Genomic DNA, 26,300 nt, shown 5'->3' with positions numbered 1-26,300 from the left:
TCTACAACTTTTCTGAAGGCATCATGCCTCTTTGATTCATAAGCTGTCCGTTAAGTTTGGTTCGATCGAATCAAGGAATTTCTGCAAGAAGTCCGGTATTCCGGTAGATAAGCGGGGCCGTAAGGCTTTTATAAAAATAGTAAGATCTGGTGTTCCGCAGGGAAGCAATTTAGGACCATTACTTTTTCTCATATACTTTAATGACGTTTGCTTTGAAATTCCACTTGGATGCAAGTTACTGTATGCGGATGTTCTAAGACTTTTCCATGATGTAATTAGAAGACTGCAAACAGTTTCAAGATGAGATAAACCGATTTGCTGATTGGTGTCATATGAACAACCATTAGCGGTCCCAAATGTTCATGCATTTCTTTTATCAGCAAAAGCAAAACTCCAATCTTATATGCATATAGCATCGATGGATCCATTCTGCAACATCTTGTGAATACCGAAGACTTAGGAGTGGAACTGGATTGCAAGCTTGCGCTGCAAAATCACTTTTCCAGCATTATAGCGAAAGCAAACCGTAATTTGGGATTCATTATACGCATAGCTATTTGCGAGCACGCGTCTGTCTGATCCCCAGGGTCTGACCCAATAAATCTTCTACCTTATGAAGACTGGTGTAAACTGAAGTTTTTGGAGCGTCTTAGTAGAACAGACACTGAGGAAGCCTGCAGGTCGTAGGCGAAATACGGATCTGTCGTGAATAAAATACACATAGTAGAATTAAATTGGATAAGTTTTCTTATTTTTTATTTTTTTGGTGTAAACTGCTAAATGGTGATGAATGCGGACATTGAAAGAATGTCAAAGTGGTCACGGTAAATCTGTACCTCCGGTATCTATCGAAAAGCATCGCCAGAGATTGACGCCATATACGAAGCTTACATAACTATGTCAAATGAAGGCAAATTCCGTGCCTTAGAACCAACTTAGCACCATGTCCGTAGTAGAAGAATGCATGCAACAAATGTTTTACTCATTCTGAGAAAAGTTTTATGATCAGAACTTTTGTCTCATCACGGATTGAAAGTTACTATTACTTGTAGCTGAACACTTCATGAGCGATTTCGCGGTGGAATTAGAAAAACATTTTTTTTTGGCGATGTTGTTGTTGATGTGAAGTGCAACATAGAAAAAGCGCTGCCTATTTAAAACTCTTGAGTTACTGAATTCTCGACATTCTGCGAAAAAATTCACCAGAAGATTCCTCCTAAGGGAATATCGAATCTACCAGTCTGTGACTTATCCAGCGACATATATTAATCAGACTTGGCACGGTAATGCACACCAATAAATTCAAAGCATTACATTACAAAATCTTTGCATTTAAATACATGTGTATCAACGCACTTCATAACAGCTGAACGACCATTTAGAAACGTAGATGATGCTCCCATCATATTATCTAATTTCCATTTGACTAAATGACTGAAAACATTACCATTGATTTTGATGTAATCAGTCGCATATTGTTCCGTCAATCAGTAATAGCTCACCCGAAAGCGGTCAGACAAAGGTATTCATATTTGACGTTATGTCCTATGACATGTGCCGTCGATGGTTCTTACGTTTGCACTTAACGTTAACAAAAGCTTCATTAATCGTCATGTCATATGAAATAGCCTTACGATCAGAAAATGTTTCCTGATTAAACATTTTGCATTTTGTTCTAACACTAAACCTACTCGATAAACATTCACTCTTCAACGGGATATAATCATATGGATGGTTATTTTCGGCAATTTGCTACTCACTAGAACTACCAAAGTAATCCATCAGCGAACCTAGCGGAAAGTGTGGAGGTAAAATGATCGAAATCAATCTTTCGCAAAGGATTACGACGACGAAGAACTATGGGGGATGCTTGATGGATCGAAACAACAACGTCGGCAAGCGACTGGAATGGACTTAGTGGGGCTTGACGATGATTGGTGTTGAGATTACCTCGAAATTTCCGGGCGCACCACTTACTGCACGTACAGCGGCAGAGACATCCCAGCAGAGCTTTAATCGATGTGGCCTTTCCCATCCAGCCGGCCGCCAGCGGGGGCGATCGGATACAATTCGTCTCGAGCATCAACAACAACGAAAAAGTCAGTGTCCTAATCGATTTATCTGCTGCGAATGGATGGTCGAAAAATGTAATTTATATGATAATTTCCGATGAATTATTGGTCTTGAGAGTTGCTACTGAAATATGGGACCGTCCGTCGTTTGGACATTACACACAGTGGCTTCATATTCTTGTTTCTGTTTGACTTTAGAAAATTGTTGTTGTTGTACCCCGGAATCAATGAAAATTCCTTCCGTTCTTGCTCAATCACAACCGGAATATTTTGCTCTTTTCGTTTTCTCCCCCACAGAGGCAGCGGCTGAAATTTTGGAAGCGCCCGATTTACATATAGACGAGGGATCGACGCTACGGCTGGAATGCAAGCTGAAACGTGCCACCGAAAGTCCTTTGTATGTCTTCTGGTAAGTCAAGTCGCCCCTAGGAGCGGCGGTTGAGAAGTAGCAAGGAAAACTTTCTATAATGATGTTGTTCATTTTTTTCCTTCCCTGCTTTTCAGGTACCATGAGGATCGAATGGTCAACTACGACCAGGAGGATGGCATTTCGGTGTCGACGAACAAGCTGACATCGAGCGTCCTGACGGTGCGGAATGCGACGGCCCGGCACGGAGGCAACTACACCTGCGCACCTGCCAATGCCCGGCAGTCGAGTGTCTACGTACACGTGCTCAAAGGTAAGTGGGCTGACGGGTGTTGCACAGCAGCGAACGAAACGAGGTTTGCCACGTCTGTTTCTTGATGATTGGAGACATATCTTCTGGAAAAGTACTAATACTAAAAGTACTATCAGCTGTAATTGGTTTTACCTTGACATTTTTTAAATCCACTGCTTTAATGGTATTTTGTGGAGACCACCTTCACTGATTTAGCTAACGGACGTTATGCGGAAAGCTCTGTTGTAACAGATGCTGTGAAGCGCTGCAGTTTGGGCCAGGGTGGACGGGCTTACGACAACTGACTTATGCGACCAACCAATATCTTACTTTGAATCCAACCGAGTGAAACAATTTCAAATAGCTACCATACGTGGTTACTTACAGCCACTGGTGTACCCAGACCTTGATAGTTTGAGGAGCTACTAAAATTTTGCCACTCACAGCAACACACTAAACATACAATGTAGCTTTTAATTGAATTTGATTTAAATGCGCTTAAACATACTCTCAATTCTCTTTTATAAACCGTCCAGGTATTACAATAGTTTTAAATAATGTTTGTTTCGGTTATTAATTTAAATCTGTTCAATCTTGGTTTGAGTTTTACTCAATCTTACACAAATACAGTGGAATTCAAATTTTCGGAGTTATGGCGGAACATACATTCTTATTCTCGTTCCTTGTCCCCTCCTCCTGTTGGCACCCTCCCAGTCGGCTTCTCCTTCAGTCGCATAGGCATCTTTTTAGCTCTCTGGAAATTCCTCTAACAAAAGAAAAACTCTTTTTTCATATATCTCTCCTCGGTGGATCCCCCCCTTTGCACCATCTTGTCTCTCAGCCAACTGTGCAACTGTGATTGGTCTAAATGCAAGAGAAATGCAACTCACCAGTGTTGATTCCTTGATTGATTTCAAGGAATATGTGTACCAAGTTTGGTAGAGAACGATCAAAGCGTTCTGGAGTTATGGTGGAACATACAAACATACTAACAAACATACTCACATACTTACTTACTTATGTGTCCATGTCCGCCGGTCAAACAAAGGGATGAAATCAGAGATCTCCACTGTTGACGGTTATCCGTCATATCTTTTACCTGTCGTCAGCACAGGTTCTCGTCTACAGCCTGGATGTCGTTGGATAAACTACGTTGCCATGAGCCTATTGTACTGCCTCTTCTACGCTGTCCTTGTGGATTACAGTTAAAAATGCGGGTTTTCGTATGTAGAGTGATCTGGTATTTCGCAGACCTCAAAGGCACCCCTGGCCTTTCTGATTCGTGTGGCTATATCAGTCTTGAAGGCACAAATCTTCCACGTGATTGTGAGGAACGTGCTGCTCGAGCCAAAGATGCTGATATATCAGTCTTGGTACCACCATCGGGCGTTGTCTGGCTACCAAGATATTGAAAGGCGTCTACCTGCTCAACTTATTGTGCCACTACTGTAAAATTGGTGGAATTGTCAGTGTTCACTACCATAGACTTAGTTTTTGCTACATTGACTGTGAAACCTGCTGCCTGGGAGCTCTCGGAGACGTAATCTAACTTGCTTTGCATATCGTTTCGGCATTGTGCGAGCAAGACAATGTCGTCGGCTAGGCCGAGGTCATTTAGCGGCTTCATCGTTGGAGGGTTCCAAGGCAAACTTCGATTTGGTCTACTGTCAATAGAGGTTTTCCGTCAGATTATACCCCTCCTTTTCTTATTTTTTCTCGAAAGTACTCCCAATACGAGTGACAATGGTGCAAAAATATAGTTTTTTAGTTGACTCTAGAATTTACAACGATTTTTTAAACAATGCAAATTGCAAGAATGTTGAGTTTCTTTTCACCAAATCACGGTCATCAATTCGGCTGCACTGTTTATCAAAATTGCACAACAGTTTTTGACATATGTGTATCAGCGGTTGAGTGAAAAGGACAAAACGAATGAAAAGCTAATAATTACCTTCTTTTTCGTTTCGTGTGGTACTTGCCACAAGAGTAAAGAGTGGCACAAATGGTCCGTGGAAGTGGTAGAAGTGGTGAAAATAGAGGACACTGGGACAGAAAGGCATGTATTACATCCGAGAAGTGACGAGTTGAAATATACGTATTTTATTTATTCATTTTTACAGTAGTTAGAGGCTTTAATAAAGAAAGTTTTTTATGGGTATCATTTCTAGGAGTCAAAAGCGAACATTTAGTGAAAAAAAAAATTTAGACGGAAAACCTCTATTTGTTCAACTAATATCCTATCCATAACGATAAGAAACAGAAGCGGTGATAAAATGCAACCCTACCTGACGCCAGCAGTAACCCTTATAAGGTCGGACAAGACGTAGTTGTGCTAAACCATGCGCGAGAACGCCCAGAATTAACGCTCACTTTTATATACATATACTAGCTGATTGCCCGGGGCCCCTTTGTCTCCTCCTCACTTATACATCTGTTGTAGCGAAAATTCTCATAATGCAAGAAAAAAAACATTTTTTCTTCATTTGAATGTGTCTACGCCCTTTGTTAGTTCCGCTCTTGTTTTCCGCCAGCCACTTATAAATCTATCTTCTTCTCGGTAATCCCTCGACATCGACACAAAGCCTTTGTAACGTTTTTGAGCCTTCCCCTTGTTAATGGTCACCCTAATCCCCCTTTCAGAAATCCAGCCGCTTGTACAACTGCTTTCTTTCCAAAGAAGCCCACCCCTTTTCCCATTTGAACCTTCCGCCCACTTGTAAGAGACCGTCTTCTTCTTTTGTAAACACCCTTATGTCAAGGAACTTGTGTACCAAGTTTGATGAAGAACGGTCAAAGCGTTTTCGAGTCATGGTTACCCCCCCCCCCCCTTATGAGCGCTCTTTTGTCAACCCCCCAGTGCTGATTCCTTGATGTCCAGGAACATGTTGGCCAAGTTTAACAAAGAACGGTCAAGACGTTTCGGAATTATGGCCACCCCCTATTGGGGATCCTCCCCCCTCCCTCCTCCCTATTAGGGATCCTTTTTCACCTCCTTTTTGATAACCCATCACTGCTTATTCCCTTATGTCAAGGAATATGTATGCCAAGTTTGGTGAAGAACCGTCCAGGCATTTAGGAGTTATGGCCTCCCCCCCTCGTGTTACGACCCCCCTCTTATCAACCGCCCAGTCCACATTCCCGTATATCAAGGAATATGTGTGCCAAGCAGGGACCGAAACGGTTACATTTTTTTTACATTTACCAGCATGCAATGCCATGTCAGACTCTAACCAATACCATCGCTCTGTACTGTTTCTGCATCGACAGTGCCTATCTCTTGCACGTGTCGAGACTAAACATTTTCGTATGTCAGCCGACCATTCAGTCAGTCAGTCAGTCAGTCAGTCAGTCAGTCAGTCAGTCAGTCAGTCAGTCAGTCAGTCAGTCAGTCAGTCAGTCAGTCAGTCAGTCAGTCAGTCAGTCAGTCAGTCAGTCAGTCAGTCAGTCAGTCAGTCAGTCAGTCAGTGACTGTGAGTGACTGATGGGAGACTGGTAAGTTAGTGAGTGCGTGATTGATTGATTGAGTGATAAAATTGTTTTTGTCCATCCGCTTGTCATTTGTGTCATTTTTTTGTTATTTTGTGTCATCATTTTCCATTACTTTGGCGTTTATTTATGCTAATTTTGCGTTATTCTTGTGCTATTTTTAGATCAATTAAATATTTTTAATATTCATTTGATTGGTGTATTTGTTCATTTATTCAGTTTTATAATTTGTGTTATTTCTACGCAGATTTTATGATATTTTTGTGTTATTTTGTGTAGTTTTGGTAATCGGTATTGTCTCTCTTTCGCATCTTATTTTATATATTTTTATAAAAATTATATTTGACTTTGTTTAGTCTTTTTATATGTTTTCGCAAACTCTTTTATGAATTGTTTTGTTTATATTTTGTTTCATTATCACGTTATGTTTATGTTATTTCTTGTGTAATGTTGGGTGTCGTATTTGATATTTTATTTTGGAATCATTTTTTGTGTCCTTTTTGTTCCATTTTTCAAATTTTTTTGAGCGCTTTTCAAAATTATTGTACAACATGGGCCGAAGATTTTCAAAATTGCATGAAACGTTGTACACAAGCAAAGAGAATAAACTTGTGAACAAAATTTTCCGATTTTCTTGGACACAGCTTATTAGGAAAGTTCACAATGCAATAAAAAAAATTCTCAATCTCTCAGGCACAATATCAATTGGAAAAACTTTTTCTCTAAATTTTCCATGGTGGGGAAAAACTTTTAGGAAGTTTTAATTCTTGAAAAAAATAATTTGTTTGCCAATCCATAAACACTCAGTTAAACAAATTACCAATATTTTTTTTACGTTGAGTTTGTTTTCATTTATAAATCCATCAATTATGCCCAAATTTTAGAAATTCCGGAACCCTGCGTCCCTAACCTGTACAATATTTTGAAAAGGACCAATTGCCCAAAGTGTTCAGTTTCAAAACTTTGAAAACAAAGCGAGTCTTCGGTCATATATTTTAGTTAAAAAGCACTAAACGTACAAACGTACGGAAAACTGTAATTTATTGAAACACCCATCATCCGAAATGCATTTCGTACGACATTAAATTATAAACAGAAGATGGGACACATGCCCTGATATGCCTCGAATCCTAGGCACGCCAGTGAAGGCATCTGACTTATGAAACCAACCAACATCTTACTTCGAATCCAACCGAACTGAATCAACCCCAAGCATTTACCATTCATGGTTACTCACAGCTTGTAAATTATACCGAGTGCAAGCAAGAAAGATGCTCGCCAGAAAACAGTACATAAATCATAGGATAATTTGAGTGCAACCGAATGCCTCTCAAGACTCATACATGGAAGGTACCTACATTTGCCTAGCATGCACTGCACTGTGCACTGTGACAACTTCATACCGATTTCCCCCGAACGAATGCAGTACTGTGGCAGAATTCAACTGCTTTGCAGAGATCTTTTACGGCTGAGCACGCCATGCACGTAATCGAGCTTTGAGAACAATTTATCTTACTTCTGCTCCGCACCGAGCCAGTGAGCAGCAAGCAAAAGCTGAAATACGAACCTTGTGTCCTTGATGTTTTCCTTCTCCCGTGAGAAAGAGTTACGGGTTTGCTTCGCAAACTATTCATCTAAATTTAGAAATGCTGTGTGAAAGTATTTCAACAATTTAAATACTTTAAGAGACAATCAAATTTTATTTATTTTAATCTTCTGGTGTGCTTTTCCAGGATGAGGACTTTGTTTTATATCCAAAATTTTCTCGTTATCTCCGCCAGCCTCTGCGAGCCGGGGCAGAAAAACACAGCAAATCACTTGGATGGATCGTAAATTCTAAGGCGGAAAACTCGAGCACCACGCCACAAAACCGCGTTTAAACAATTTCAATAAATCAATAGGCAGCATCAATTAAACATGCAGACGGCACTGTTTTCCCCGAAGAGCGAACGAGCGACGACTTTGGCGTTCTCGGTTATCTTATTAGTGGTTAGTGGATGGAACGCCGGCAGACAGCTCTAAATATTTATTATGCTGTCATAATAGATTATTGTGCCGCTTGGCAGCCAGCTCCTAACCATAGCGCTAGCCTGGTTATAGGCGAAAACCAAACCAAGCTGAAGTTGTTTTAATGACTTGAGGAGGTAAACAAAAGTACGTACGGTCGGTCGGTCGGTTGGGCGTCATGATCCACTTGGCGCTTTGCCACTCGGTCGCATGGCATGGCGTCGAACGAACGAACGAGCGAGCGTCCGTCGGTCGTCCCAAACGGCAAACAACAATAACTAACCGACCGAAGGGAGTCTGCCCGGTTTCGGTTTATCAGTTGATTTCCAGCATCCTGCGCCGGGCCTTGGACGGAAGTGTCGTGTTGCTTCTGGACGACAGGCTTGGACAGATGGCAAAAGTGTGTTGTTGTGGTCCTCTAAAGTTACCACCCACCATCGGAAAAGGCGTGCCACGTTGAGCCACGTATTAGCATATATGTACATAATGCAATGAAGAAAAAATGAATTTAACACTAAATTTTCGAAAAGCTTCTCCATCATCGAATGGCATCCACCTACCTCCCTAGTGGATGGAACATGTTTTATTGCTCCAGAGGAGCATGGGGTGGTGGGATGCAAACAACGACTCTTTTGTTCTTACAACGAAAGTTATGATAGCCTGAACGGTGGTTGCGTGGAACGCTAAAGCTAGAAATTGCACTGCAGTCTGTCGGTGGCTGGCACGGGAAACTATGGGGCGGGTGTTCCCCGGAGGGTGGGAGGGAAATTTTGTGTTTATGTTTCTTTCCGGAAATGAAAAAGTTTGCTTTCGTTGTACAACATTGATCGTACTTGATACTGCTAGTTTGTCAGTTTGTTTTAGAAAGGAAAAATTCAAACTCACACACTCAACACAGCGACAATAGAAAATTCATTAGTTGAATGAAACTTTATTTTAATTGGCACGAAAATCGCTGTATCGCAATTAGACACGCTAACAGAAAACTTTCATTATTGTTATTAGAATATTATTCGACGAACGATGGTGTTAGTCGTGCTAGTTTCGGGAACTGGCGCTCTAGAAAAGTCCCATTTTTGGAACCGTTCCATCAAGGGCAGTAGATGCGCAGGAGAAAAAAAAGACTCCTGTTTGCTCTGATAAATGAGTACCCGTTCCTCACATATGAGGAAATTAAATTTCTTTAGTAGATTTCCATCATATGCACTCGGGGTCCTACAGACAACCGAGGACTGCCAGCACGAACGACGAAAAAAGTGTCCAACTACCGACAAGCATATGTAGACATAAGCATAAGCTGCTCGGGCGATGATAGCGTATGATTTTCGGGGGAAGCGAATTTCTCTGACGTCGTCGGGTTGCACTGCGCTGCACCGGAAGAAAAATGAGTACCCCGAAGAAGCAGGAAATGATTTTTACCCGTTCGTTCGGTGTGAAATAAATCTTATACTGTTTTTTCGACTTTTATTCTGTCCTGCAAGAAAGTCTTTCAATTTTTGTCCAGCTTGCCAGGAGTGTGTGTATGAGTGAGTGTGTAACAAGGGAGAAAGAAAAATGATCGAATCCACATGGGGAGGGAAGAGCTTGCAGATACCTTCTTCTACCGTCCGGTTGGGAGTCGTTTATCAAACATGTCCAATAATGATGCATTGCAGCTGTGCGCTCCCGGTACAAGTATATAATGTTTCACGCCGTAGTACGTACCAGCAGCGTACCAGCATCCACTTGGAACCTGATAGCCAGAAAGATACACCACCCGAAACAGTCAATTTTCCCGGAATGAATCATATCCAGCGGGTGGGCAACGGCAAGCACCGCGTCAATAAGGTGCACCCTGTGAATTGTTCAGTGCGAATATTAAAGTGCGAATTGATTGTAAATTGATAATACGAAAAAGATTATCCTATCAATCTTTAAAACATGTGCTGGATTTCCGATTCAACATTTAAAACAGGTTATGTTTTAATCAATTCTGTATTATTGAAACTGGATTTCGTGGCAGCCATCGGAATCGTAATTATCAGAGAAATTTTTATTTTATTTTTTATCTTTATTTATTCACGAGTTGAAGGAAGTTTCGCGTGCGAAGAGCTCACCATTAATTGGATGATTGTATAACATTTCGCCGAATGTTATTTCTCAATTTACGGTTGGCCATAACGAGGAATATACTGTTTCGCGGAAAACTATTTCCGGGAAAACCTTTTCGCGGAAAGTACCATTTGGCGGAAATATTTATACTTTAAATACTTTTTTCAGAAACTATATTTCTGCGGTAAGCCATCTAATAAAACCCGTGGTTTTCGATCTACTCACAAAGCAAGTGTGGTCTGTCCTTACTCGCTGTTGCTTGTTCGGAATCAGTTAAAGAAGAGTACTAGTGGTCAATAGAGTTAAAAAAAAAACAAATAAACCTAGATGGAGGTGATTACTACAGAGGAGTTTCGTTTTTAATATCATTGTTCGTGCGAGCAATATGCTTAACGAAGTGTTATTTGGAAGCTGAAATGTTTTCTTTTAGTGCCAGTCATAGACAATTTAAAAAATGCTTGATAAGTAAAACTACAGTAAAATGTCAATAATGTTTAGCATATGTGCTATAAATGACGCAATAACTGATAATTTCATGATACACACGAACAAAAGATAATAATTTTAATTGTTTATGACGGTAATAGTAGTATGCTTCATGCTAATTTGTCTTTTCCCTTTTCACGCTGTTGTGATGAAAAAAGTTTTCGGTAATATCCAAGGGTTTAACGCAAATGCAGCTAGCTTCAAGCGGCCTTCCTATTATTGAGCATATTAAGATGCAGTAGACACTACGAAAATAATGAAAATCCAGAGACTCAACAGCCATTTCGCGTATAAACGTAAGGGACCCAAGTTTCTTCCTTGTGGAACCATGGATAGATTGAAAAATAATGCCTATTTTATCGGACTAGCTTGATATTAAATATTTTTGATGAACCCCTTATCTGATTGGTGCCGAATGACGAATAACAACATTTCGTTGCCATGCGATTTACTGTTGTTGTTAAGTAAACTCCGATCTGCAACGGACATTTCATATTTCATTTCATATCAAAATACTATTCCACTACGCAAATGAAAACATCTGCCATTTTGATGCGTAGGTGGCAATTTATCAGGCAATCGTAAGCGTGAGGTTATGCTCGAGCGCGAGGAATCTGCGTAAGAAATATTTTATTTACAGTCTAGCTACCGTGTCCCTCCGAGCGGTGCTTTTAACAAGCCATGTTTACTGTGCCTCGCACGTTTTGGTAAAATACCATAGTAAAATGACAATTAATTCAGCTTTCCCGTTAATATTGTGTTAATAATAGTATTCCGTTTGATATTTTTGATAGCAAAAGTAGTAGGTATGTAATTTTATTTCACGGCGTGGAATTTTTGCAATCAATTTTGATATTTTAACCACTAAGTCGACCAAAATGAAATCATACTGAGTAACCAAAATTCGTTACATTAAGGTATCAAATTTTGTTTTCAATTTGCTCTCAAACTTTGCTCGGGAAAAGAAAGCGCGAATGTGTCAGGAGGGTTAGAGGCTACCCTAGTAGTACTCTTATTATAAAACAGTTGAGCTTATTGTTATATGTTTAATTTAAGTTATTAATAAGTTGCTTTAGCTAAAATTTTCGTAAGTGTGCTCCATCGGTATTCTATTCAATTTTATTTATTTACAACCGTCGACAGATAAATTATCACGCCAATGACATAAATAAATAACATTCTAGCTGTCTCTCCCAGACGTGATTGGGACATACTATGACTGACTTGTTGGGCCAGTATCGTACCTCAAAGCTGTCTGAGATGTGCCTTCACTGCTTTCCATTATTGAAGAAATCCGTTGTGCACATTCATGTGTTTGTAGCAACCATGCCGCTCCACAGTGGTCCAAAAGGGTGAAACGTGGAACTATTTTGCTAGTGTCTTTTGATATCATTTAATCATTTATATCACTTTTGTTCGTATGAATATCCCGCTTAATATAAAAGTCTCAAAAGTTAGTAATAGTATAATAAAAATTTAAAAATAACTTTTTTGTGTTAGTAAATATGGACATAGTTTCTTCGACGAAGTTGTAAATAATATGAAAATAAGCAACTTTGCTGAAGAAATAAAACTTCTATCTTTATCGAGTGCTCAACTATAGAGCATATTCTTTGGAAATTCTTTGAAAATAAGGTTTTCATAATTAGCTTATTAGCTGTTGGTTGCATTTTACAACAAAATATGGTTCTAGACAATTATTAAACGACACAAAACATGTTTTTCCAGCAGGTTGTAAGTCTCTAGGTAGGTAGTAAATTAGCTAAGTATGAAAAACTTATTTTTAAAGAATTTCCATAGAAAATGTTTTATAGCTTTGCACTCGATAGAGATAGAAATTCCAGTTTTTAGCAAAGTTGTTTGCCTTTATATTTTCTACAAGTTTGCTGAAAAAACCATGTGTCTATAAAAAAGTGGACGTGCATCGAGCCTACAGAGAACGCGAAACACCTGAAACGTATGCTTGTCGTACTCTCATTTGTGTGGTTGGATACTAGCGGCACTTACACAAGTTTGTAGTACTCGATCTAAGCTTTAACCATTTATGTCCTAGCGTATGATTTATCAAACCCCGTCTTCAAAACCTGTTTACTGTTGAATTTCAATAGTTAGCATTGTTAATATTGTAGCGAATAATTGAATACAACGTTTATTCGTTCGCTTCTGGAAGCCTAATGATATATTTTGCACTGAATGTCACTCTTATATCAACTTCTACTATATGCTATGCCTACTATATCTGCTACAATATATAACTACAATAGAGATAAGATATCAATCTGATATGTCTGTGAGATAATCTGTCAGCTTTTGTCACTTCATCTGTATTTTCAACAGTTCAACTTGTTATAAATGGCGGGAAATAAGTTGAAAAAATGGCGAAAAAAATTTTGTCTCCAAAACGCATGAAAAAGTTTACATTTTGTGACGAAACATTACCTGAAATGTAAAATGGTATTTATATGTAAAGTCTATCACAAAATTCGATAAGAAATATGTAAATAACTTTGTAATTTGTTTGTTTGAAATTGCGCGTATGAAATATAAAATCTGCGACATTTTGGCCTTGAAACCATTCCAAATGACGATTTTGAGTTTCCCGACACATTCGAACCATAATATAATGGATTGTATAGTTTTACTACATTTGGACCAAATTTAGGTATACCCGGGTCATAACGGGTTAAGGTGAAGCACTGATTCTATAAATTCACTTGCCCCATTTTACCCCATAGGCTCATGAAGTGATGGAAATTTTTAGCTTGAATATAACTTATAGCAAGTAAAGGTCCAAGAGATTTACGGTCTTCTGCAACAACGTGTATTTTGAATACTTCGATAATTGTCTAGACCAATGTATTCTTGTAAAATGCAACTAACAAAAGCTAAGTATGAAAAACTAGTTTTAGAGGAAGGCGCAAAGAATATTCTCTATAGTTCACCACTCGATAAAGATGGAAATTTAATTTTTTCAGCAAAGTTACTTACTTACTTAATCAGCTCCAGGCCGTGGTTTCCTCTGCTGTACGAAGAAGTCGTCTCCATTCTACTCGGTCCATGGCCGCAATTCGCCAGCCACGTAGTCTACGTAGGGTCCGCAGGTCGCCTTCCACTTGATCGATCCATCTTGCTCGCTGCGCGCCCCGCCGTCTCGTTCCAGTCGGATCGTTATTGAGAACTTTTTTAACCGGGCAGTCGTCCGACATCCTCACGACATGTCCAGCCCATCGCAGGCGACCGATTTTTGCGGTGGCAGCGATGGGTGGTTCCCTAAGCAGCTGATGCAATTCATGGTTCATTCGCCTCCTCCACGTTCCGTCTTCCATCTGCACTCCGCCGTAGATGGTGCGCAACACCTTCCGTTCGAAAACACTAAGGGCGCGTTGGTCCTCCACGAGCATAGTCCATGTCTCATGGCCGTAAAGGACTACCGGTCTAATCAGCGTCTTGTAGATTGTTAATTTCGTGCGGTGGCGAATTTTGTTCGATCGCAGCGTCCTACGGAGTCCAAAATAGGCACGATTTCCTGCCATAATGCGTCTTTGTATTTCTCTGCTGGTGTCGTTGTCTGCGGTAACCAGTGAGCCCAGATACACGAACTCTTCTACCACCTCGATTTCATCACCGTCTAAATGAATCCGGGGAGGGAGGTCAGCATTCACTTCTTTAGAACCTCTTCCTTTCATGTATTTTGTTGTTGTTATGTCGATACATTAATGACAAGTCCTATCCGTTTGGCTTCAGCTTTCAGTCCAATGTACGTTTCCGCCATCTTCTCAAAGGTACGTGTAATGATGTCAACGTCGTCAGCGAAACCAAGAAGCTGGACGGACTTCGTGAATATCGTGCCACTCGTGTCTATACCCGCTCTTCTTATCACACCCTCCAAAGCGATGTTAAACAGCAAACATGAAAGCCCATCACCTTGCCGTAACCCTCTTCGAGATCCAAAGGGACTCAAGACTGCCCCTGATACTCGAACAACACACATTACTCGATCCACCGTCGCCTTGACCAATTGCGTTAGTTTATCCGGAAATCCGTAGTAGTGCATAATCTGCCATAGCTGATCTCGATCGATCGTGTCGTACGCCGATTTGAAGTCGATGAATAAATGATGCGTGGGCACGTTGTATTCGCGACATTTCTGCAACACTTGCCGAAGCGCGAAAATCTGGTCCGTGGTGGCATGGGCACCCATGAATCCCGCTTGATATTGCCCCACGAACTCCTTTGCAAATGGTGATAGTCGACGACATAAAAGTTGGGAGAGTACCTTGTAGGCGGCGTTCAACAGTGTGATTGCGCGGTAATTGCAACAATCCAACTTGTCGCCCTTTTTGTAGATCGGACACACGATGCCTTCCGTCCACTCCTCCGGTAGTAGCTCATCCTCCCAAATCTTGACAATGACCCAGTGCAGCGCTCTAGCCAGTGCGTCACCACCGTATTTCAGCAGCTCGCCGGGTAGCTGATCAGCCCCAGCCGCTTTATTGTTCTTCAGCCGACCGATCTCTTCTGCTACCTCCTGGAGGTCAGGGGCTGGTATTCTGTCGTCTTCTGCACGTACTCCAAGATCTATTGCCATATCGTCACCTCCATGTTCAGCTACATCGCTGTTAAGGTGCTCGTCATAATACTGCTTCCACCTCTCGATCACCTCACGTTCGTTCGTGAGAAGATTACCGTCTGAGTCTCGACACATATCGGCCTGCGGCACATGGCCTTTGCGCGAGCGGTTTAACTTCTCGTAGAACCTCCGTTTATCGTTAGCACGGTACAGTTCTTCCATCGCCTCGCGATCCCGATCTTCCTGTTGGCGCTTTTTCCTCCGGAAGACCGAGTTTTGCCTGTTCCGTGCTTGTTTATATCGATCCACATTCGCCCTCGTACGGTGTTGCAGCATCCTCGCACGTGCTGCATTCTTCTCCTGCACTAATTGCTCGCATTCGCCGTCGAACCAATCGTTTCTTCGGTTCGGATTCATTGTACCTAGTGCCGCTAGTGCAGTGCTACCGATGGCGGTCTTAATGCCTTTCCAACCATCTTCAAGAGTTGCTGCGCCAAGTTGCTCTTCCGTTGGTAGCGCTGCTTCCAGCTGCCGCGCGTATTCCTGGGCAACTCCGGTGACTCGTAGCTGCTCGATGTTGGGTCGCGGCGTACGACTTCGACGCGTGTTATGCACCGTCGAGAGTTTTGAGCGCATGCAAACTGCAACTAGGAAATGATCCGAATCTATATTCGCACTGCGGTAGGTGCGAACGTTTATAACATCAGAGAAGAATTTACCGTCGATTAGAATATGGTCAATTTGGTTTTCTGTTCGTTGGTCTGGTGATCTCCAGGTGGCCTTGTGGATATCTTTGCGGGGGAAGAAGGTACTTCGGACTACCATTCCGCGGGAGGCTGCAAAATTTACGCATCGTTGGCCGTTGTCGTTCGTTGCGGCATGCAGGCTGTTTGGCCCGATTACCGGTCTATATATAGCTTCCCGTCCTACCTGCGCGTTCATGTCACCGATGACGATTTTCACGTCCCGTCGCGGACAGCCATCATACACCTGCTCCAGCTGCGCATAGAACGCCTCCTTCTCATCATCGGGTCTCCCTTCGTGTGGGCAATGCACATTGATGATACTGTAATTGAAGAAACGGCCCTTAATCCTCAACTTGCACATCCTTGCGTTGATCGGTTGCCAACCAATCACACGCTGGCGCATCTTTCCCAGTACTATAAAGCCGGTTCCCAGCTCGTTGGTGGTGCCACAGCTCTGGTAGAAAGTAGCCGCTCGATGCCCGCTTTTCCATACCTTCTGTCCTGTCCAGCAAAGTTCCTGCACTGCTACGACTTCGAAGTTTCGGGGATGTAATTCATCATATATTATCCTATCGCAACCCGGGAAGCCGAGCGATTTGCAATTCCATGTCCCGAGTTTCCAATCGTAGTCCTTATTTCGTCGCGTGGGTCGACGCCGATTGTTCCGATCCCTATTTTCTTCTTCGTTGTTGGTAACTTTTAGTTTTCCAGGGCGGCTTGTTGGGCCTGCCCCTAACCCCCTGTCTCGCCGGAGGACCATCGTGCACAGCACTGTTTAGAGTCCCTGCTGGCATAAGGACGAGTATAATAATCAGCCGCCCCTAACATGGAGAACAGACGCTGTTTGAGCCGCACCTCCTTGGTGGACAGACGCTCGTGTTTGACGAAGCATTTCCTCTACCGCCATGCTATGGTTACCGCGCCAGTATTCGCGTCGCACCTCCTCACTTCGCTATTGTCAGATTGACAACATTGCCCAGGCTACGCCGCATTTGGTATCATATGACTCGTGGAGGCGTGAGGCGGGAGCTTGTGAGAACCAGAGCTGTGTTTGACGCTCCTTCCAGGTTGTCAACTCACCATTTGAAGCCCAGCAAAGTTACTTGTTTTTAAAACTTTGCCGAAGAAACTATGTCTATATTGTCTAACACAAAAGTTTACTCGTTTATCGTTTACTCAATAACGATAAAGCACAGAAATGCAGTGCAGAATACACCCGGGCAACATTACAATAGATCAATAATGTTGTGGTCAAAGTGATAAGCCCATACAAAAAAAAAACACACACAAAAGTTATTTTTCTATTTATATTATAGTAAGCGATGACTAACTTTTGACATTTTTATATTATGCGGGATACTCATACGAACAAAAATGATTAAATGAAAAAAAAACGGTAGGAAAAAAGTTCCACTTTCGCCCTTTTGGACCACTGTGCGCTCCGAGTGGTGCCTGAAACAAGCGATGCTTGTTCTGCCAAGTACGTTTTAGTAAAAAATCGACTGGCGCAGAATATTTTGACAGCAATTTATCTGGAAATGTTTTGAAATATTTCTTCTTCCAGTGCTGAAAATTTAGTCACAATTTATTTTATTTCAAAGAAGTTACGCTTGATTGAAGCCGCGAACCGAAAGTCAATTTTGGATACCCACTTTGAAAATCCGACGTGGTCAGGTTTAAAAATCGGGATGACAATAAAATTGGCTAAATCAACCATGTACAGCGGTCGCAAACATTTCCTTGTGCGGCATACTAGCAATCGGCAGGATCATAAAAGGTATCGTAGTGAAACCTAAGGGTCAGAAACTGCATTCCAAGGTTTTGAGAACGATTAGGGCAAACCCAGGGCTGTCGGATAATGATCAGTGTTACGAAGCCCACACTTGTGTGGTCTAATTTTCTCACACACGCGTACTCATTCTAACGAACAGGTCGGCATAAGCATTCCTTTTGAGGTCTCTCTCTCTTATGTATTCTTGCACTGCGACGAACTTTTGCTAGTGTGCATTTAGCTAACAGCTACGGTCGTCGCTCTCGTTCGTCATTGTAGCCCGAGCTACTGATACCGATTACTCGCGAGGGCTAGCACCCCCGCCCGTGAGTAGAATCAAGGGCGAAGATAAGATAAAGAAGAAAAGAAAAATTAATGCAAGAATTGTATTACAGTGTGCCATTAGCCCTTACGGGCAGTTGATTGCTCACGAGTTATTTGACTCGCGAGTAAGCTATGCAGGAAAACGCAATGAGGCTGGGCATTCGCTAGTGTGTAAGTAGCAGAATGTGAACCGCCCAGTTAGCTTCGAGGTACGATGCTGGTCTAACAAGCTAGTCGTCGTATGTTCGAATCTCGGCTAAGCGGTGCTTGCTAGATAGATTCAGTAGGATCATTATACTGGCCCCGTAATTTTCCTGTACTCTAACAGCCGGCTGCGAAGTCTGTCGATAAAGAAGGATAATGTCTAATGACGGCTTAAGCCCACGGCTTTGCTTTTTAGGTAGCAGAATGTCGGCACACAGCAACGATGGCTGTTTGTCTTACGTTTGGATGAGTGGCGTAAGCATTGAATGCTATGGTTCTCATTCTCTCTCACAACAACATTGATAATGATATCGCCAAGAAATTCAATACCAGCCAAAGCACCGCCAGAAGGATTCGGCTGTGAGAAGGATTTTCATCTTTTCGGACCAGTAAGAAAGCAAGATACTGAAACAGAATTTAGTGGCCAAATGAAGTACCCAGAGATACAGAGATTGTACAAGAAGATTCTTACGAAGTACGAAGGATACCTCCACATGGATGACAAAATGTACGTGAAGATGGATCTTGAGTAGCTTCTAAACAAAAGTTCTATAAAGCCACTGCTCGAGGTGATGCTAGTCTTTGGGATCGCTTCCGCAGTTTCAAAGAGTTCTGGAACTGCGGAAGAGGCCCCAAAGACTAGCATCATAGATTTTCATCCAGGTAATCATCCATATAGTGGTGATAAACGATGACTGCTACTGCTCGTGGGAAATTTATTTCAAACTTATTCGTATTTATCTTTTAAATATATTGCTCGTAAGTTGCTGAGAATAAATTCCCAAACATCCGTAACGTAGGTCACCGGTTCTTAATCGGGATAGTCCCTGAAAAGAAATCCCCAGCCAGCACCAACTCGTATATCAATGTACGAAAATAATCGTAAATATCTCTTAACAAACCGGATCTTTACTAAGCTGTCGGTCCATCGTCCAACATGAAACACACATGTTCCGGTATAGTGTCTCGGCCATCCTGTGGTGTTTATCTTCGCGATTTGAAGTCACTACCACCGTAAGGGTTTATTACTGAAGGCACGGATGTGGACATTCGCTTTTTGACTGAAGTTTTTGGAGCGTCTTAGGAGAATGACGAAACCTTCAATTAAATAAAAAAGAAATCTTTCCAATTAAATTCTACTATGTATATTTATTCGCGACAGATACGTATTTCGCCTGCGATTTGCAAACTTCATCAGTGTCTGTGTTCGAAAACAGACACTAATTAGGCCTGCAAGTCGTACGCGAAATACGTTTCTGTTGCGAATAAATTTACATAGTAGAATTTAATTGGAAAGATTTCTTTGTTATTTAATTTCAGGATTCGCTTTTTTCCGAGAATTTGGGGCTCTGCTTGAAAGTGCTGGCAACAACTTTTATTGTCGATCAATTTCCCCTCGATCAAGGCTTTTTGACCACCGATAAATGTTCCCCGAACATCTTTAATACGTTGGGAACAGTTGATTTGGCCACTTTCAACGATTTAGCTAATTTGAAGTGAGAGTAATTTAGATTTTTGCGCTATGCAAGGAAAATTTCGATGCTTTATTCTACTCTTGTTTTGAGCCCATTTTAAAGAACAAATATCAAAACAGAGGCATCATTCCACGCCACGAAAATGAAGGATGTTCCTATTTTTAAATTGCACGATTAAAAGCAATGCGAAAGTTTAAGTCGATCAAATTATGATTATAACACCTTTTATTAAAGAATATGAAGAAAATCTACTGTTGCCATCCTAAAATCACAGTTAGTTAAAGGAAGATCAATTACTCGTTATTTTTATTTAAAATGTTTGAATGGTCCCAGGAGTCCTCCGATTTAAGCCCGGTAGTAATGTATGAGGTTATTGGTGAAATAAAACAGCAAAAATATTCGGAATGTCTACGTAAACTTGATCAAAGTATCCAGCCACCTCAAAGAGCTTACTTGCATCATAGTTGATTGAACTGATTTCATAAATCCACTTGCCCCTTTTTACCCCACAGGCTCGTTAAGCTATGGCAAAGTTGCTTGTTTTTACATTTTTTACTACTTTGCCGAAGAAACTATATCTATATTTCCAAACATAAAAAAGGTTATTTTTTATTTTTATTATGGCGATGACTAACTTTTGACTCATTAAGATTGTGGGCGCTATTCATAAGAACAAAAGACCCCAAATGTTCAAATGAAAATAGTTCCACTTTTCGCCCAGGGGTGCTCTTTCGGTTGGTACCCGAATGTTTTACTCGCTAAAGTACTGCCGCCTGTTACATGTGACTTTTCTGAGTTGAAAAAATCCCAAAAGCCGGCGAGCTTCTTTTTGGCCAAAATTAGAGCACTTTTAAATTTTGATTCTTTTATGGAATTGTTGTATAAGAAGAATGTCAAATAAATCTAATAAAAAAAATAAAACTCTTACATAACTCGTAAATCTGTTTATTTAGCGAACATTTCATGTCAACTTAACTGTATTATTTATGTTATTCGACAGTGAACAATTTCTTGCACGATCCGCGGTACCATCGATCACTGCACCGCCGTCGTACTTCTCAGTGCGATATAAATTAGAAGCTTATTCCGTCATTTGCTGGTCCATGCGAACTACGAGACTAAAATCCGTTCCTCACAACCGAGGAGCCATTAGAATCCGCAACAAAAAGTGCAACAAATCAGTGTGCCTTCTCCTATGGGTTAATCTATGACTATATTGGACGCACTCTGTTCCGACCAACTGCGGCCCATCTTGAAATTTATACTAGTGTGGAACAACCGTTTCTAGCAACGCTGCTTGATACTTGGTCTTGTTTTTAGGTCATAAATAACTTTCAGTTGACAGTGAAAAGGATTGTTTTTAACTTTACAAAAGAACACTAACAATATTAGATTTAATTTAAACACAATCTGCAGAATTTTCACATTGAAATATGCGGTACTTTCTAAATGAAATTTTAAATCATTTCCACATGTAGGCTGACAGGAAACACCCTTTTACCAAATGCATGCAAAACGAACCGATTCAGCATGTTCGGCCTGGTGATCCCGGACAGCTTAAATCGGCTAACAGTCTGACAGTTTCCAAATGCAATATTCTTTATAGCCGGACGGATGTCCTGACAGTTTATTTAACAACCGAAAGCTCAGCTCAGCCGAACGCTCTGTGGACAGACAATTTTGGGACCTGTCACAAACGAAGCCTACAACTTTTTTCCTGACTATGCTATGGTAGGTACTAAAACGAATTTCATTCCGCCAGCCAGCCGGGGCGAGCGTTTTACGCCTCTCCCGTTTTGACGCCGTCCGACCGTGTGATCCAATTAGATTTATTTATTACATGTGCAATAATTTTGCTGTTGCTGTTTTCTTTTGCTTCGATGAAAACTTTTCCTTGTGTTTCGCCAACAAGTGCCACAAACTGGTGAAACTGGCTGGGCGGTAGACCGAGCAGGACCATGCCGAAAAAGCTTATTGATTAAAGTCAACTTTAGCCAACAGACTGCTGTTGGACCGAGATGCTGAGCTGTGGTTTACCGGCTAGCCGGGGCCTTGGCTCAGGAAGAAGAAACTGCCACCCTATTGCCCTAGAGGCCTCTGACCTCACTAGACCGCCCACCCCCGGACGGAGTGGTGCAGCAGCAACAGTGGCGTGAAAGATAATGGTCAGCGCCCCGGCCGTCTGGTCTGTCGTGGTCTCCCTTGGAAAACTTGGCAGCTGTGTGTGTGCTTCGGAGGAAAATAGCAACCACTACTGGCACTGTTGTATAATAATAGGCTTTTTGTTTATGAGCAACATCTCGCTGACTGGCGGTGACTGGGAGACGTGCCTGGCCTGTGCTTGGTTTGTGGTGATCTACGAACCAGACTCCTGCCAACCTGCCAGGCAGGCTGGACCATCGGTGCTTTGCTGGAAGATGTTTCGAACTCCAAGAAAGTAGATTACATGCTGCTTTTGCATCCGGTCCGTTGGTCGGTCAGCGGGCTGCCGCCGGGAAAATAAAGATGTCAACTTTTATTTATGTGACACTGGAGAGTGCGGCATTCTGGCGCATCTCGAATAACCTTTTTGGTGATTATAGCCGTGTGTACTTGAAACTTTGTCCGGTACCTATTTTGAAAACACAAAACAACGGGTGGGGGGAACCTGTTCTAAAATAACAGGACGGCCAATTATCATGTCATGAATTTAATACCGAACTTGTTTCGTACACCATGGAGAGTAGAGAGCATAAGTTTCAAGTTGCTTGCTTGCAAATTCAACATGATGATGATGATGATGAATATGTAGTGACTTTCACACAAAAGCTGAAACAAATTGGGAAACCTCTAAAATCCGATTGAAACGCATTCAACATGTGACTTATTTCCTTCCTTTTAATCAAACATCAATTCAAAAGTGAAATCACTTTTCATGTTGCAAGTAGGTAGGTAGGTATGAAAAGAACTCGCGACCAAATAGAAATCAAAGACACAATTTTCATTTCACAGCTCGCTAGCGCTCAAACGACGTGGAAAGGCGCCAACCGCCGGCTCGCCTCATGAGAATCACATTCTAGATTTCTTTCCTCGATAGAGGGTTTCTGCTGGAAAAGCCTCACAATGAAGCCACAAGCTGAGCCAGTCGTCGTTACGTAACTGTGTCTGATGTGAGCATAGAAGCAGGAAGCCAACGCTGTAGGAGTTTCATCGAAGCGCCAATGTAGAATTTGTGTACGACGTAAAAGAAAAATAATAGAATGTCTACATCCATAAACAGTGGGTTGTAGGTACGCTTTGTCAAGGTCAGAGGCTTTATTTTCGGGGAAATCTTATTTTATTAGTTGACTTGTTTGCGATTCATTCACACCTACGCAATGTGGGCCATCCACCAAAGTGCGTATACGATAAGGTGTAACTGCCGATGTGGGTCGATTTCAAGTCCCTTTTCACTTTGCCAGAGCTGCGAAATTGAATTTATTCAATTCCACTTGTCGACACCTTTATTTCACTGAACCGAGCTGGTTTTGCTGCTTCTCCTCCGGGGGAAGTTTACTCGGAGAAGATATATCGGAATCAATCGTCACTAATGGTTGTTTGTCATTTCTTTTACGATTTTTTTTTAGTTGTAAGTTTCACTGGTAGGTCTCGACCCGGTTTGGAGGCGCCATTTCAATTATTGGCAAAAGTTTTGGTCTGCTATACTTTTGGGGATAATTTAGTTAGATGATTTTTGAGTTCGAAATTGACAATCGACAAAAAACCTTAAACGTTCCTTTCAGATTCTGAAGTGAGGTATCAAAGAAGTAATTTATTTTCTTTGAAATTACTCAAACTTCTTTTCTTTGTTGGGTTACAAATATTTTGTAACGTAATTTAACATTTAGAAGTCCAACCAAGAAAATGCATTAAAAAATAATAATTACAAAACTATATCCAATATTGAATTTAAACCGGTAAAATTATCCCAGCTGGAAAACTGGTTGGCTTTCTTTTTCGAGCATAATTATTTTCATCTGGATGAACTAATCTGCACCACCCGATAATTCCAGGCAATGAATTGCCTCAGCTATTCAGCTCAACCGAATAGAAAAACGTCTTTCAGGCTTATCGTTGTCGTCGTACCTAACCTTCCATTTAAATTACCCCTGATATGTTAACATACTCTGTCTTTTATTGCAAGGATTGAATTTCCTCTTCCAGTTTCAAAGGGCGGCCGATTAAACCAGCATCCCTTAGCTCCCTGCCCTTATGTTACAGCAAGTTGAAGAAAGCCGTAGGCATAAAATGAAACTTCCGAGACGGGCGTCTCTCTCTATCTCTTCAAAAGGAGCGGATATCGTTTTACTTTCAATCGGCTTTTACTTTATTTCAAGCTCAAATGAACAACACTTTGCCGGTGCACACAAAAAACGAAGATGAGGTAGTAGGTGTAAGCGTCCGGAAGTAGGGTTTATTTTTTTTTATTTCTGGCTCGGTTGGTTGGTTTATCGGACTTTTGTTTACTTGCAATCACTTTACAAAGGATTTTGTTCCAGTAAATCGTATGCCAAAGTGTTTTGAGTTGGTTTTAAAACGGAACTCAGCGGGGTCGAGACAAGTGCATTAATCATACAAAATAAAAATAAAGCAATTCGATTGTTTGAAAAATCAAGAAAATTCGGCATGAAAAATTCGCCTGGTGAGACGGTGCAGAATCTTTTTGGAAGCAGTACGGTGCATTCTTGTAATGTTTTTATGACGATGGGAAGCAAATGGTTCTTCAAAACCAGGCTTGGTATGAGGACAATTTTCCGGATATTATTTCTTCGAAAGAATGACCTGCCTTTTCACCTGACTTGAATCCAGAGGTGTTATATAGGATAGTCGCTGGTAGTTGGCGAATAACCAGTTCCCGCAAACTCTATTTTTTTTAAACTAATTTAGAAAGGAGCTAATCTACCACAATTTTTCTTGATTGGTATAGGTAGTCCATCGTTATGAGTATTCATTTGATTTATCAATGCTTCCTGAATTGATCTTGCCTTCTGTCAAACGTCATGAGTTTGAGGACGTTAACAGTTGTTAAGTGAAAAATCAGTGCAAAGCGCTTTCAGTGAGGATTTCATAAGAATCACTAAGGCGCTACACTAACAGAAGATTTCCTGATTGGTCCTGTCGAACGAATCTGAAGGCGCTTACAGTGAGGTTTTCTTTAGATTCACCAAGACGATACAGTAAAGAAATGCGTCCTGATTGGTTCTGTCCAAAGATTCTGTGGGCACTTACAGTGTGGATTTCATGAGAATCACCAAGGCGCTACACTAACTTCTTGATTGGTCCTGTTAAACGAATCTGAGGGTGCTTACAGTGAAGATTGTCAGAGAATTGTAGTAATCTCTTTTGCGTTTTGATCACGGAATATGAATTCAATGCACTAGGGATTTTTGGCGCCGGGGAAGTGGAAAGTTTGATTTCAACCCAAACATTTTTTCTTATATGCAAGAGGGTTCTAAAATACCACTGCGACAGTCACGAAGACTGCCTTTTGTAGCTGACCTCGATTGCTTACGAATTGCTTACGAACAATTTAAGAATTGCTCATACTCAATTAGGTACTACATGACTAATAAATTCAATAACCTTCTTGCGATGGAGTTTCCTTAAAGAGTATGGAGTTAATAGGTAGCTTCCAAAGAAACGGTATCTGAAAGACGCAAGAGCTCCACAGGAGCAGAGCAAGTGCACTGAACTTTCTAGTTCTAAGTTGCAAAAGCGGTAAATGTTAATTAAGATCTTGCTAATTCTTGGAGTCGCGCCGCCTCAGGCAGAGTCTGGATGCTTTTGCAAAACTTGACTCTAGACTTTCTTTTGGCTTTGCGAAGCTCTGCGTTGTATTTGGTTAGGGACACCTAGCCTCCCGACGAAGGCTGCTGAGCGATTCATTCCAACACGGCACGTCACGGCAGATTATCAGCGTGATTAATGGACAGTTAGCGGTATAAGGATCAATGATCCTACTCTGTAGGTCATTGTCTGCAACATCCAGCTTAACTGGTGTGCATATATTGATATGACAGAAGTTCCGAGAGCTACCCAGATGTACTCTGAGCGAGCTCCAGTTTGTTTTCTTCGGATTTCTGTATTGTTCTCTCCTGTGTGAGTTTGCCTCAATATTAAAGTCGATATGCCTGTGGTCTGCCCAGCTGGCATTTTCATATGTATACATATGTATGTTCATATGTATGTATACATGCCACATAAATCGTATTTCATGCGCAAAATTGGCATATCCGTACTACTTTAGAGGCGATATACGTGATTACGAATAATTTTGTGCGTTACGACTATATTAGTATTTATATACTTATATAGTCGTATGTATGTCAATCATTATCATTATATACGATACATCCCACTCATCCCATATACATCCCACTTTATCCAGCTT

The 26,300-nt window shown here is 41.3% G+C and overlaps 1 protein-coding gene across 1 annotated transcript in view; it reads left to right on the top strand.

The window, feature by feature from the left end:
* The window catches only part of LOC128736783 (uncharacterized), a 106,225-nt gene that overhangs the window by 66,440 nt on the left and 13,485 nt on the right, over positions 1–26,300 (top strand). The window contains exons 5-6 of the mRNA XM_053831272.1: positions 2,370–2,481; positions 2,577–2,752. Of these exons, the coding sequence (XP_053687247.1) occupies positions 2,370–2,481; positions 2,577–2,752 (288 nt within the window). The remainder of the gene's footprint in view (positions 1–2,369; positions 2,482–2,576; positions 2,753–26,300) is intronic.

Source organism: Sabethes cyaneus, chromosome 2 (genome assembly GCF_943734655.1).
Source record: "Sabethes cyaneus chromosome 2, idSabCyanKW18_F2, whole genome shotgun sequence".
NCBI classification, from domain to species: domain Eukaryota; kingdom Metazoa; phylum Arthropoda; class Insecta; order Diptera; family Culicidae; genus Sabethes; species Sabethes cyaneus.
This window is presented reverse-complemented; position numbering and strand designations above follow the sequence as displayed.